At 34.9% G+C, this 16,076-nt stretch overlaps 1 protein-coding gene across 1 annotated transcript in view; it reads left to right on the top strand.

Annotated features, from left to right (window-relative positions):
- Positions 1-16,076, top strand: part of EYS (eyes shut homolog) — a 904,272-nt gene that overhangs the window by 64,003 nt on the left and 824,193 nt on the right. The window contains exons 4-5 of the mRNA XM_035895612.1: positions 2,408-2,535; positions 7,950-8,064. Coding sequence (XP_035751505.1) covers positions 2,408-2,535; positions 7,950-8,064 — 243 coding nt within the window. The remainder of the gene's footprint in view (positions 1-2,407; positions 2,536-7,949; positions 8,065-16,076) is intronic.

Consider the following 16,076-nt stretch of genomic DNA (forward strand, 5'->3'; position numbering starts at 1 on the left):
TAAAACATTTGACCCTTGTCCTGTCATTAAAGACCTTGGTAGAAAGTCTTTTTCCATCTTTCTTGTAGGCCCCCTTCATATATTGAAAGGCTATGATGAGGTCTCCCTAGAGCCTTCTCTTCTCCAGGCTCAACCCCAATTCTCTCAGCCTTTCTGTTTTCATGGCACTCTTCTGCACTCACTCAACAGGTCCATGCCTTTCTTATGCTAAGTTCCCAGAGCTGGACACAGTACACCAGGTGGGGCCTCAGGAGACAGAGTAGAGTGGGAGAATTGCCTCCCTTGACCTGTCGGCCACACTTCTTTTTACACAGCCCAGGATGCAACTGGCTTTCTGGGCTGCAAGCGCACATTTCTGGCTCATGTCCAATTTTTCATACACCAATATCACCAAGTCCTTCTCCACAGGACTGCTCTTAATCCATTCATCACCCAGTCTGTACTGATACTGGTTACTGTCTTGCACAAGGACCTTGCACTTGTCCTTGTTAAACTTCATGAGATTCACATGCGTCCACTGGTCAAGCCTGTCAAGATCCCTCTAGATGGCATCTCTTCCCTTTAGTGAATCAACTGCACCACTTGGTATCATCTGCAAACTTGCTGAGGGTTCGCTCAGTCTCACTGTCTATGACATTACTGAACATATTGAACAGTACGGGTCCCAGTACGGGCATCTGAGAGATATCACTAGTTACTGATCTCCATGTGGACATCGAGATGTTGATTGCAACTCTTTGGACATAACCATCCAACCTTATCCACCAAACACATATCTCTCCAATTTGGCAACAATGTTGTGTGGGATGATGTCAAAGGCCTTACAGAAGTCAAGGTAGATAACATCAGTTGCTCTTCCTTTATCCATCAATACAGTCACTCCATCACAGAAAGCCACCAGAGTAGTCAGGCATGATTTTCCCTTTCTGAAGCCACGTTGACTGTTTTTAATCACCTCCTTCTCATCCATATGCCTTGACATAACTTCCAGAAGGATCTATGAAAGTGCCAAAACATATAATAGTAATGTAACTTATTAATTAGCTTTGCAAACTTCATGAAGAAACACATGATTGTCTGAATATGCAGTGTTTTTAATATTTCTGTAGTTAAAAAGCCCAAATTCCACATTTTCCATTCAGTTTCTTGGAAGTGACAGCTACAGATGTTTCATTTTTTCTTTCTCTCTCTAGTAAAATCTGATATAAAACATGAGATATCAGTTATCTTTACGACCTAGTGTTTGTTTCCTACTGTTGCTTATCCTGTGGTATCTAATTCCTTATTTTTTTTCTTCTTTCTTTTCTCTTTTGATAAAATAGAATAAAATCATGCAGACTCACAAAGGTTTGATAATAGAGTCATATCTGGTAGTATTTCAAACTGCATTATCAGTGTTCTTCCATTAGCATGCCTATTGAAAATAGCAGTAAATATACAGAACCAAAACAGTGAAAGAAGAGTTCAAAAGCTTAGTTATGGTATACCAGTGATACATACTCACTCACAGAGAGAGAAAAAAAGAGACATCTAAATGGCCAAAATGATACATTTCTAAATTTTGCAGTCTAAATATTTTATCTGGTAGATAAACTACCACATACTATTTTGTATGATCATTTCTATAGACAAACAGATGCAGTACTTTATTTTACAGATATAGAAATCTCTCAGTAGATGTAAAAGAAACTTGCCTGATCATGACTTTAAGACCAATTCTGAAGAAACACCTGAACACTGCCAATTTCACTGGGGGAATAAACCCATATATATTTTTCCTTTACTTTTGGATGTCAAAAGGCTTACTAAGAACATTACTTTATATAGAAAAATAAAGGTGAGAGTGTCAGCTCTACTAAACCTTTTGTTTTGTAAAATAACTTACTGTTCTTACTGTGTAACTTACAGACTGCCATAACTGACAGAAGTCTTACAGAATTATAGCCTCTGTGCTTTGTATTGAAGGGGAAAAAGGACACAAACCATTTTCTTTCCTACACTAGTTAGCAAATACTGTTTGGTATCTGAGGTACCTTGTGCACTGTTGCTGTTTGATAGATGCAAACATCACATTGGAACAAATTCAGAAATGAGGATAAACCATAAATGAATTATGAAGCTCCTTCTTGTTTCAGTTACAAAATCACAAAGCGAGTCAAATTTAGAACTGGTATATTTCCAGCAAGCAAAACCAACTCTGGTAAAATCTATGCTGGAAGGCCTATTCCACTTGCCCTAAATTACATTTGTAACCTATTTGGGGCTAGGACTGCATTTTTTTCTGTCTCTGTAGACTTTTTAATATGATGTCTTATTTGGGGTTTCTATAGTTATGGAAGTAAACACTAATTTCTGTATTACCTTGGTTACAACAAATAATTATTTCTAATTTCCTTCTCTTCTATAGGACGTGGCATGTATCTGCCTGCCAATATTCACTGGCAAGTTCTGTGAGAGAATACTGAATCCATGTGAATTGTTGCCTTGCTTGAATAATGCAACTTGTGTAGCTCAACAGCAGAACTATAACTGCCGGTAAGATTAGAAATTAATTTATTTCAGTACTTTGTTGGTTTACTTGATGATATCCTACTGATTGCAGAAAGAAAAGACAGCATCAGTCACAGACAACACAGAAAACTATGAACTTTTCTTTTAACAATTTTTTATTTAATTTTGGTGCCCTACTCCATTAGTCTTGAAAACTCTTGAAGTGCTACAAAAAGATTTAAAACATTTAAGAAGTTATAAATTGTTTAATTGTTAATTCTGTAAGATAAAACATAAATACTGACACATTGATGACAAGTGAGGCAATTAAACTACAGGTACCACTGCCATTCAGGGTGTATGAAGTTTATGTTATGTTTCTGAAAGGATAAGACAACTGTGTTAATTTCTAATTCACAGAGATGCATTAGTAGGTCTTAGATTGATCCTTCAAGCAGCATATTAAAAATTGCTTCATTCAGAAAGACCATGCTAAAGATCTTCCATTTGAAAATAACAGAAGTGACCCAGTAGGTATATAATTTCATTCAATTTAAGTACATTTTTAGATATTTTCTTGCACCACTAAGGAGTACAACTTGTACTCTTCACATTTGCTTGGCTTTTATCTGGCTGCCTGGAGTAAGTTCTGCTAAGCATTACTGAAGTGCAGTAAACAACTCTCAGATTTTAGGATCTGCATAAAAGAAGAAAATTGAAAGTGGTTGAACACAAAAGCCTGAAAACACATTATGAATTAACTTAGAAACTGCAAATACAGAACAGAAGTATAGAACATAAAGTTACAGTCCACCAGAAGACATTATCGTGAGAAGTCTGGAAATTAAAATATAAGTAAAACTATGTTTACAATTTTCTCAAAGAAGAAAAAAAGACACACAACTTTTTTATACCTAAATATATATACAAAATTACATGGACATATGAACACATGTTTAGATCTTCCCATATAGATATTTATAGCACAAGACAGCAGTGTTACCATTTATTATCCAATATTTTAAACCAAAATATAAGCAACTAATAATTTGCTATTATACAGCCAGTCTTTTACACACTATGTTGGTGCATGAATTAGTATAAACAATGCCTGAAGCCTACATTTAAAAATACGCATAACATGAACAATTGATACCAAGATGTAAATTACCTTTCTTTAAAAAGAAAAAAAATTAAAAATATATCCTGGCCCTGTGTTGCAATTCAGCTTGAATAACTTAGAATTTCATAAAGCACTGATAGAAATGGTCTGTACCCTGAACCCCATTGTACAGTGGCAATTGGAAAATAGCTATGGAAAAACATGGTGATTTTAACAGTCTTTCCGTTGATATACTATATAAGAATAGGAGTCATTATTTAGAGCAATATAACAGAAAGTAAAAATAGGCAATTAACAACCCAACTGCACATCCAAAGAAGGTCAACAAAGCTGATGAAGGGTCTAGAGCACAAGTCCTGTGAGAAGCAGCTGAGGGAACTGGGGTTGTTTAGCCTGGAGAAGAGAAGGCTCAGGGGAGACCTTATCACCCTCTACAAGTACCTGAAAGGAGATTGTAGTGAGGTGGGTGTTGGTCTCTTCTCCCAGGTAATGGGCGACAGGACAAGGGGGAATGGCCTCAAGTTGCACCAGGGGAGGTTTAGATTGAATATTAGGAAAAAATTCTTCACCAAAAGGGTTGTCAAACATTGGAATGGGCTTCCCAGGGAAGTGGTCAAGTCCTCATCCTTAGAGGTATTTAAAAGAAATGTAGACCTGGCACTTAGGGACACGGTTTAGTGGTGGACTTGGCAGTACTAGGTTAACAGTTGGACTTGATGAGCTTAAGGGTCTTATCCAACCTAAACAATTTTATGATTCTATGATTTATATTGATTATCAAGAAAATCACTTCAATTACGTGGTAAAGCTAGGAACTAGAGGCTTTGCTTTTGGGATCATTCAGTCCCTGAAGGCTCCAATTAGTGATTGCAATATGTTTTAGTGTTATTGTTAACAAATTGAAATATATTTCCTCATTTTTTTGTGAAAATAAAATGTTTTCTACCACCTAATCCCAAATATTTAATAAATGTAAATTTTGCTTATATTTATGCCTGTATACTTGGAAGGAGGCATTTAGGTGAGAAAAAGTGTTTTGAAGGGATATGAGTCACATACTTTTCACAAGCAGACCAGATTCAGTAATCCAGTTGTGAGAGCTGCAGTGTTGCCAATTATAATTATATATATAAAATATATATAATGCCAGAGTGCTGAAATGTAGAGGTGGTGCCAAGTTTTACAGAGGGCCAACAGTCATCAGGTTTTACTCATTTTAGGATTCAAATTTCTCTTTGTAAATGTATGTCTTGCATTAGCTGTTTGAATAACAGATGATGTTGGAAGGCCTATAGGAACAGTAGTTTAACAGTTTCAGTTTATTTAAGTCACAGACTTGAAAGCTTTCTGGTTGTGAGTCACCTTTTAATTCATTTCACCCAAAGGAAATCTACCATTAACAATGTTGCTTTATTCAGGACAGATGGAGCTGTTCATTCAAAGTTTTACATTATTGTCAAATACTGTAGACTATGACTGTGTCTAGTATTGCACAAAAAAATGCATTTCATTCGGTGTAGTAATACTACCTGATCCACTTTTACAGCATTTTAACATTTTAAATAAATATAATGGTGCTTAGCTCATGTGCATATAAAAATTCAAATAATAGCTGAAATTACCTTTTAATCTTTTTTGTTTTCTTTTGGTTGTCCCTCTTTTGTCTGTTTCTCCTTATGCCTAAGCTGCATTCTGCTTATATCCATCACCATCTCAGCTTCTATCTACTTAACCTTTCTTTTTTGGGAAAGCAGTTGTTTTCCATTCTAAACATATAATCAGATTCTATAATTTTCTTCACTTCAGTTATGATGTATGACTATCTTGTATCCTCATTCCATCCTTTCAGTCTTGATATCTTATACAACTTTGTGCTAAGAATCTAATAGTAACATTTTTTCTTAAATGTCAAAATTTAAGGTGAATTCAAATGGGCAGTGAACAAGGATATCCATCACAATAAATTGTGTTTGTTTACTTTGTATCTTCTTCTATTACCCTTGTTCTTTAGGACAATAAAAAGTCACCAAAAAAATGTGAGATGGTCTTCTGAGAAAATTTGTTCTGTTAGTGTCATCTTTGGAACTTTATTGTCAACTTTCTTGCTGCTCTTACCTTCTCTGACATTGGTATGTCTACTGCAAAGCAATGACAAAAACAAAAATTGGAAGAACGAGCAAATACAAAAGTTAGAAGAAGCAATTTCTAAAATTGGCTTCCTAAATTATCTGTTTTATGAAACTTGAATAAATTGAACTAAGAAAGCTAAGAGCTCTTCCACCTAATTTCAAATAATAGGTAAAAACAAATCAGAAAAACAGATGTTGCAATTCAGTTTCTCCGATTTGGTTTTAAGTGTTATTTAAAGATGGAATTATAACAAAAGATGCAAAATGTTTTTTTCCTTTACATTCCTTTTATATAAAAATATAATATGCGTGAATGGTGCTGTAATATAAAGGACAACAAATATGCTATCTGTTGATATGAGTACTTTTGTTTAGAGGGAAAAATATGTAACAACTTGATATCTTTGAGAATGCTGAAATAAAAGCAGCTAAGTATTATGAAAAACTCCTTTTAGCTACAGTAAGTGAACTAGAAATCTGTTAAGAATACACTTTGCAAGAATTTGGATTCCAAGTACTTGAAATTGTAGCAATGTAATTATAGGATTTACATACAGCAATTTTTTCTAGAGGAGGGTGAGAATTCTGTACTCCATTGCTACTTGCATAGAGTGTCCTTCTGTGGTTGTGTCTATACTAGCCTCAAAGAATATAACTATTTAGAGAAGGTTTTCCCATATCCACCCACCTTTGTCCAAATGGTCCTACACATGTGGATGCTCTCCAGGGGTTTCCAGTGAAATCCAGCCTGTTTAAAACTTCTCCAAAATCTAACAAGTGACTTAAGGTTCTGGACATGTTAGATGCCTCTGTACATCCCTCAGAGGCATAGCCTCTGATTAGGCATCTTTAACTCTTTTAGAAAATATTGCTAACTCAGATACTTTCTATTGAATGTTGTTGCCTGAACATCTCCTATTGAAAATATATCCTTTATTTTTGTATGCTACATAACTGTAAGAGGCTTCATGCATTCCGAAACTAGGGATGGCTTTATTTTTTAAAATGGGGAAATATAAGCGACACAACTGACTCTGATATCCATTAGGAGCAAGAGCATAGAAAAAACAGAAGCAATTCTGTATCATCTTCATGATTTCCAGCTTCTGGGCTGAGTCATTAGACAAAGGACCCCTCAGAAAAAGTTAAAGAAACTTCCCATCTGTTACCTTTGGGTTCCTTCACAAACACAAATTTTGAGCTAACTGGCCATTTCCTTTCTCTTCTACTTAAATCTTTTCTTTCCATGCTACCAGAAAGAGCCTTTAGACAGAGGAACATGCTAAGCATGTCTGTAAGAACACATCAAGTGAATATGACAGGGATTATGTATCTATCAAAACACAAAAGTTTTTGCAGCCTGGATATTACTTTTTGCACATTTTGACCAAGATGTAAATATTCAAGTATTTTTTCTACGCTGTTCCTTTATTGCTTTTGAATAAGACTTTTTTACTTCCCATTTGAATCTCATCTCTTCTTTTTGTGTACAGGGGATTTTTTTAAACATTGGAGGGCTAGATAAGAAAAGGATTTTCTCCTGCTAATGACAAGTGCTGACATGAAGCCAAAGAAATGTCTGCAATTCCTTTTACCATAGAAGAGTTATCCATGGCTCCATTGACGTCACATGGAACTAACAAACTGTCACAAAACAGAATGCTAGTTTTCTCCTTTAAAGAAAATACGAAATTACAATTAAGCAAATACAAAACCACCCATACATTGTCCTCTCCACAGGTTCCTTAAGTTGTTCCTTACATACCTGAGTATGTCATTATTGACTACTTTTTGTTAATCACTAGTAATGATTGATGCTAACTATTTTAAACCTCATTTATTACCATATTTCTAATTTTCATCTCTGATGGTTTAATTGACCCATCCTTTCTAATAGATTTCCAAAATTTCATTTGTAGCTTTTTGTTAAATATTACCTCATTCAAGACTTTTTTGTTTCAGATTATATGAAGTATTGGTATGAAAATGCTTAAATCAATAAAAAAAATATTTTATGGAGAACCAAAAATATCCAGAATGATGCAACTGATTTTTAATTGCTTGAAAACATGTTCTGTTTATTTTAAATAACATACGAGGTCTGTTTTGTTACTGCAAGAACATTATTTAATAGAATTATCAAATATAATTAAATACAATTAATGTTTAAAATGCAAGTCCTCTAAAATACACTGGTGTATTTGCAGCTGCATGCCAGGGTTCACTGGAAAGAACTGTGAGGAAGTAATTGACTACTGCAGACTGCTCAGCATCAACTGTCTGAATGAAGGATTGTGTCTTAATATAATTGGAGGATTCACTGTAAGTAATTTAATACATGTTAAACTAATTCAGTGCTCCAAAGTATAAAAGCTTTAGACAAGCAGAACTTGAAATACATTCATTACTCTAAGAGACAAGAGGGACATGCATTTATGTGTTTGTTATTTATTTAAATCAATAACACAAGCATGATTCACTTGGGTAATATGGATTTTTTTATTACTTTTCTACTGAGACCATGTTTTGTGTATATATCAAGTAAGAGAACTGAAGAGTACTTTATAGTAAAAAGAATATATAACTAATTGTGATCCAGTGCTATTATCAACACAGATGATAATCACAGCTATGTTGCAGCCTTTAAAAATACATTACCTGAATTGAACACATCTGTTGCTATTGTTTTAACTAGAATCAAATTAGTAATTTAAACATAAGCTCGTTTAAACTTAATACAAACTTAGAAGTTTGATGATGAAACTTCAGTGCAGTGAGGTTGATTTCCAGCTGAGAATTTGAAAAAAACATAATTCTGCTTGTTTTAATTCTGAAAATAGCTCCTGGAAATATTGAGCAAGATCCGTCATGTAACAAGAGTCTTCCGGCCATAGCTTGTCAAAAGAGAGGAAACAGTTTCTCCAACAGCAGTAATTGGGAAGAACATAAAGGTTACTCTAAACAACCAATCATTCTGCAAATAACAGCAGATGATCACAGAATCACAGAATGGATGAGGGTGGAAAGGACCTCTGGAAGTCATCTTGTCCACCACCCTGCACAAGCAAATGTCTAGAGACAAATATCTAGTCCTAGTCCACTTATCTGTTTGGGTGTTCAGACAGAATGTATTAGGATTACTGTTACTTCTTGCTTCAGGGAGTGGGAAGAGTAGTCTACTGTGTATGGGAAGGAGAACTGGAACTGAGGGTGTTAGCAAGACTGGCAGGGACAGCCCAACAAGGGGCACAATCCCTCAATACCCACAAGAACACAGCAGATCCACAGATTCAGCCAGAAGTCCAGTGATCACCAGACAAGTCCTTAGTGATACAGGTTTGCAGTCAAGCTGTGTAGTCAAGTCAACTGGTCAGAATCAGTAAGACACAAAGCTGGATACAGGCATACTGACAAAATAACTCAGGAAAGGATCTAGTGCCGAGGCCTGAGCTTAAATGCAGCTCATGAGTAAATGAAAGAGAGTGGACATCTCAGAGGTGAGTTCTGTTTTCACAGTAGGGTGATCCAAGGTGGCAGTGCTGGGCCACATCAGAGCTGACCTTGAAAACAGGCAGTGAGAGAATGGAAAAAAGTCACCAAGAAACAGCACAGAGAAAGATGATTATAGGCTGGCCAGGCCAATTAGAGCCTGTTGATACATTCAAGGTCCTGACAGTTTCTCTTAATGTTCCTTCCATTCATTCAGTCCAAATATCATTGCTTTTCTTGTAGTCACCAAAGCCAAAAAGGCATTGATATTTTCTCCCCAAAGCTTTCCACCTGACTTCTCGTGTTTGCTCATATTCCTTGAGTCTTATCTGATCTGAAAACTGCTATATACAGGTGACCAAGGATCATTTCTCCTGTTTACTTATGGGAACAAAGAGAAAAGGAGATTCCAATCATTTTCAAAGTTGCCAGCTCATAATTTTGCACCTAATTCTGTATGCACATTCTAAGTCAGATACTGTTGTGGACTTTTCAAGTGTTGTTAAGAAATAAATTCATACCACTGTTGACTGCATGACAGTCTCCCAACTGCTGCATCTTGTCCTTTCCCTTAGTCCCTGATCTTAATCGCCAGGAGCAGCTGTTTAGGTTGACATGTTACTCATTAAAATACTTGCACTTCCACAGATACGTAATCAGATCTGTAATAAGAATTTTATTTAAGAGTATGATAAAGTTAGTGAAGTAAATATATCTAAATGATAATTTCAGAAATTAATGAATACTGTATTACTGAAAGATATAAGTATGTTATAACTTAAAATCTTAATTCTGATGAAAATTCTTTTAAAATTTGTATTTTAAGAACATTTTAAACACTACCTATAAATACATATTAACTAGAGCAATAATATATAACTGTACTTCAACACAAAATCTAAGGAAATTTGCAAAACATTGCATCTCAGAGATTTATGTTAATAGAGTACTAAAATATCCATATTAGAAGAACACAATTCTTGCTTTGTTGAGCATACCATATATTATATACCCACAGAGGAATACAATAGATGGTGAGAAATTCTGAGAATTTGCCTTTCCTCATTGTTGATAGCAGATGCAACAAATACTGAGTCCAGTTCTGCTGCACTGAAATAAAAGGGTTCATGAAAACATATACTGATTTTAAAAAGTTTGTTTCTCCCAGTTAACTTACCAATATGATAGAAATATTAGATTCAAAACAGAAACATCGTTTTTAGCTCTTTTCAGTTACTTATGTCTACTTACATCAAGCAATACCAAAAAATACAGTGATATGTATGATAAGTGATATGATTAATCAGCGAGTACAATGTGCACAACATAAGCAGACATCAAAGTTAATACTAATCAAACACAAAAAGAAATTAAAAACCAAAGCTTCAGGAAAGTAAACAAAAATTGGGTAGCAATTTTTAGTAAGTATACTAACATTTACTGTTAGACATAAGCAAAATAGTTGTGTAACAGTAAATGTTTTCATAAAATAATCTTCAAAAATACACTTCCATGACCAGTATAAGATGTGGTACTTCCTTAGCAGGCACTTGAATTAGGCTGTAACATGGAGCTAAATGTCCTGGCACAGCAAAGGTTAGATTTTTTTTCTGTTTAAGCTTTGATGCATAGAGAGGTATATGGTATGGTATAGTACCTGATAGAAAACTAGTACGGCAGGCCTTTGGGACTGACAAATAAGACTGAGTAGAGAAAGGAAGGAAAGAATGAAGAACACTAAAGAGCCAGATACAAATTACTGGAATTTTTGTTGAAGATATACATTATACTGAACCAGAGGTGAAAATCATTCCCCTTTTTCTTGACAGTCAGTCTGTGGTGTGGCATCTTTATTTGGAAGATAAGCAGCTGTACGTCAATTATAGGTTAGCTTCTCTTTGAAGACATAAACAACTATGCATTCTGCCCAGCCATCTTTTTTTTATTTCCTTCTCTTAGTTGTAACTTTCTTGACCATAATTAATTTTTTCCCCAAAGAAAATATGTATTTTCAGTACTATCAGAAAATTAAATACTGATGAGTAATTTGAGAATACCAGCTAAGAGAAATTTGGCTGTTAGATTATTTTTTTTTACAAAATCAGATTTGGAAGTACTGAAACATCCAATGTATTTATATGTGGCACTAAGCAGTCCATCTCAAAACCAAAATAAAACAAGACAAAACCACAACAAAATATCTTGAAATCTAATTTAAAAATTCATTTTTGTTTTGAAATTAATCTCTAGTTTCAAAGAGTAGTAAATACTTAAAATTGAAAGTATAGTTTTATTTTTTCAGTATTACTATAGCAGTTATTGGCACAAATTCTTGATCACTAATTAGTATTAATTATAGTTAAATGTAATATTAATAGTTACTCTGCTTACATTTATTATATTCAGTAATTTACTATATGTTTCTAAAACTATTTCTGCCTCTATTAAGAAATCCTGACTAATGTATGTTGACTTTATGCTAGATGGTAATGCTTAGTTATAGGAAGCATTTACTGATGATGCTGTTGTATCAGGTAAACATGGGAATTGTTACTTCTTAGGAAATGGAGCTTCTCTTTGCATTTCATATTCACATATTTCATATCTTTATATCTCAATTCTCATAGCTTATATTTCAGAGTACAGCTGTAGTAGTAACAAAGAAAGCTTTGTTCTTTCTGTTGTCCATCATCCTGGGAACCAAAGTCATGATGTATATATTGAAGTAGGATTTATCAATAGAAAAATAGTATGTAGTTGCATAATTAATGCCAGTTAACATAGCTTAATAAAAACAGATCATATCAGACAAAGAAGATTTAATGAGATGACCTAAGAGACAGTGATGGAAAAATATTTTCTGCTGCAATTCACTCATTAAGCTAAATAAATAATTTAATGGACCAAGTTCCACATGTGTGAAGTAGTTGTTATTCTCATTTTTAAAGTTTACTCTTTTTTTTTTTTTTGTAAACCATATTAAATTAACTAAAAACTGAGTGAATGGTCAAAGAGGAAATTAATTATAAATTGGGAATTATTGTCCCTTATGAGTTCTTTTAATGGACCTCATGGCAACTTGGTTTTGGACTAGTGATTTGTAGTACTTTGACGTAGTAGAAAATAGAAAACTCTCTCTGATGAAATGTGCAGATGACTACAGAAAGAGGTAGCATAGTTAATAATAAGCAAATGTGGTCAGGATTTCTTGGTAGGCTATACTACTTAGAAAAAAAAAAAATACTTTAAGAGAGGCAAATGCAATACAGTACGCATAGGAAAAAGATGGGAGTTACACAGTGGCACCATTTTCCTGATAGTCAGTGAAAAAGAAGACAACTTTGAGCTCAAGGTGGATATTAAATTTGACACCACAATATTGATGAAGACAGAAAGACAACCCCTGTACTCATAAATAGAGCACTTGTCTATAGAAACATTTGCAAGTGGTCAAGCTTCTGTGACTGTCAGTGGAAGGTACCTCACAGGCAGTTCTACCATCTAATTTAACAAGGCTGGAAAACTGGAAAATTCTTTTAACAATGAGTTTTATGGAAAAACAAAACTTTAAAACTACATTCTCAAATATTTGTACAGATTCACAAAGTTAAGCCAGTCCATGGGCTATCAGTTTTCCTCAGAAGAAAAGCAAAAGAACAGTTGTATTTAAAATACTTAACTCTAGGTACCAAAAAATGTTGAAGCGCTAACAGTAATGTGCATACTTCTGTGCAGCTGCTTCTTCTATGCACTACTGATTACACCACGAGCATTTTCAAAATTTGTTAGGTAATTAAATGTGGTGTATTAGCATTTTTCCACCATCTCAACAAGGTGTTGTGGTTTAACCTGTCAGGCAGCTAAACACCACACAGCCGTTTGTTCACTCCTTCCCTCCCAGTGGGATGGGGGAGAGAATCGGAAAAAAAATAAAACTCATGGGCTGAGATAAAGATAGTTTAATAAAACAGCAGGGGAAAAAAAATAGTAGTAGTAGTAGTAGTAGTAGTAATCATAATCATAATCATGAAATATACAAAACAAGTGATGCACAATACAGCTGCTCACCACCTGTTGACCAATGCCCAGCCTGTCCCTGAGTAGCGATTGCTGATCCCCAGCCAACTCACCCCATTTTATACACTGAGCATGATGTCATATGGTATGGAATAGCCCTTTGGCCAGTTTGTGTCCTGGCTGTGCCCTGTCCCAGCTTCTTGCGCACCTGGCAGAGCACAGGAAGCTGAAAAGTCCTTGACTGGTGTAAGCACTACTTAGAAACAATTAAAACATCAGTGTGTTACCAACATTCTTCTCATCCTAAATTGAAAGCACTATGCCAGCTACCAGGAAAAAAAATAACTCTACCCCAGCCAAAACCAGGACACAAGGCCAGGTCTCATCTGTCCTGTCCTAGTGAATAACTTCACCAGACACTAAATTTCATGAAGAATTAATACTGAGAGATCCAAACCCCAAAATTCCCACAGAAGGCTTAAGGCTGGAAAAAGTAGTTAGTGCAGCAGATTCATTCCACTGATATTAAAAGGCTGGGTAAAGGATTATATTTCCCAGTGTTGCCATATAGTCAAAACATTAAAAAAATTCAACTTTATTTGAGGTCTGTAGAAGGTCAAAGATATGACATTTAATTTGTTAGCAAGTTTCATAATCTATAATCTCCCCAGGGGAGTAGTTGACTCTGCCACATTGGACATTTTTAAGACTCAACTGGACAGAGTGCTGGGTCATTTGTCTAGACTGTGCTGTTACCTAGAAAGGTTGAACCAGATGGTCCTTGAGGTCCCTTCCAACCTAGGATTCTGTGATTCTAGGATTCTATTATAAGATTGCAGCCTAGCCTCAGTTTAAGAAATCTGGCTATCATTGGAACATATCTTTTTAACAGATGGCAAATAGAGTGTTTGAACATTACAGATCTTCCTTTTTCAAAAAATATTGCTATGTAAAATTCTGTTATTTACTATTGATTTGTTAATTCTTGCAAGAACACTACTATTTAATTTCTCCTCTTTTGCAGCTGCAATGTTGGAATCACTTTTTAAAATCTATATAATCACTCTTAAACTTCTGGAGAAAATATAATATAGCTTATTTTTCTTTGATATCCATCACATAGGTAAATTTTTACTTAATAGTATCCTGATTTGGCAACTTTATCCTAAACACTTCCGCCTACTCAGTATTAGAAGACAAGGGCCACTGTTTTAAGGAAAAAAAATAAAGTAAAACAGGTTTAACATAAACCATACTTTTAAAATTGCTAAAGTGTGAACCAATTGCAGATTCCAGAAGTTTATTCAATAAAACTATTCATCTGCATTATTTTGACAATATGATAACCTGCTGCCTAAAAACATTTTAAAAAAATCTGCCCACAGACATGCATTTCAATAAACATTTCTATTCTCATAGCAAATATTATTTTTCTTAAATGGACTTTATAAATGGAAATTCAGTGTTCTTAATTTTCAGTTGATAGTATTTCTTCATTGCTTTTAATCTGAGTGTCTAAAGCAATTTATGGCTATCGGTATCTGTTATCATTATCTTCATGTGAAGGTGGGAAAAAGGTAAACAGTTCCCAAAGGACAGCTGACAGGGAAGAAAGAGCTGTTGCTTCTTTCATGCTAATCACACTGCTTCCACATGCTAACCACCTGGGGCCACGTAGTGGTGTGGATAGAGTTCTCCCAGTGAATTAGGCCTCTTCCCCAAGGAGACTGGGCAGTAAAACAGGTACAGAGGAAATGCAAACAAGGAGTCATTTAGGGACTGTAAAGCTTCCCTCTAGGTCCCAAGAGGGAATTGGCTATCTAACTATATATTTATCCACAGCAAGTGGTTTAGAAGAAGTCAAAAGAATTATCCCTTAAGATCCCCTGTTTTTTTTTCCTGAATCTTTAGTATTAATTAAAAAGAAAAAAAGAAAAAATTAAAAAGATATTACGGGGGAAAAAAAGGTTACATTAATTTAGTGTAAATTATGAGGATAAAGGAACTGTCAGTTATCAAAATTTGGAAGATGAACAGTTTCTAAAGCACAATATTGGGAAAGCCAAGGGTATGAAGACTGTCAAGTTTCTGGCATACCAGCTGTCTTTACTCTCCAGGGAGACACAAGAGTTTGTGTTGTTTGGTTTCAATGACTGAATTGAATAGAATTTACAGCCAGTTATGACTACCTACAGAAGTGTATTGAGGGAAAAGAAGGTGCAGCCCTACAGCAGTTGAAGTGGGAGATTTGGAATAGCTACACACCCTTTCCTATTTCTGCTCTGCCACACACTTCTTATAGAAGGACATACAGATTAAAAATGCATTCCAGTTTTTGCAGGGTATAAAAAAGCTCATTCATAATATTTTTTTCCCTACCAGCTCCTTACTATGCTATGAGCAACTATCTTTCCACTTATATGGTTTATATAGTGTATCCAAGTCTATTTTGTCAATATGCCTTTTTCCTGACAAACCACTGACTTGTGCAAAGTTATGTGCTTACAGCTGAGAAAGGAACTGAGTTATAAAGGCACAAAACCTGAAGTTAAAAGATGAAGTCAAAGCAATGCCATTGTAAGGTCCGTTTCCATTTGCATGCCCTACACGTGAGACAAGGACTAAACAATTCATACATACTGCTTGAATAGCAGGACAGTGTTGGCAAGCAAATAAACACCAGAGCAGCATTAAAGAAAGAGACAATAATCTGTGTTATCATTATGGGGTTTACAATTGCACCTATTGTTGGTGATTCAAAGCAAATATTTCAATTTCATTTGAGAAGCTGTACTGACACTTAAATGTAAAATTTGATGTTGGAATCG

The sequence above is a fragment of the Egretta garzetta genome, unplaced genomic scaffold, assembly GCF_000687185.1.
Source record: "Egretta garzetta isolate BGI_Z169 unplaced genomic scaffold, ASM68718v1 scaffold55, whole genome shotgun sequence".
NCBI classification, from domain to species: domain Eukaryota; kingdom Metazoa; phylum Chordata; class Aves; order Pelecaniformes; family Ardeidae; genus Egretta; species Egretta garzetta.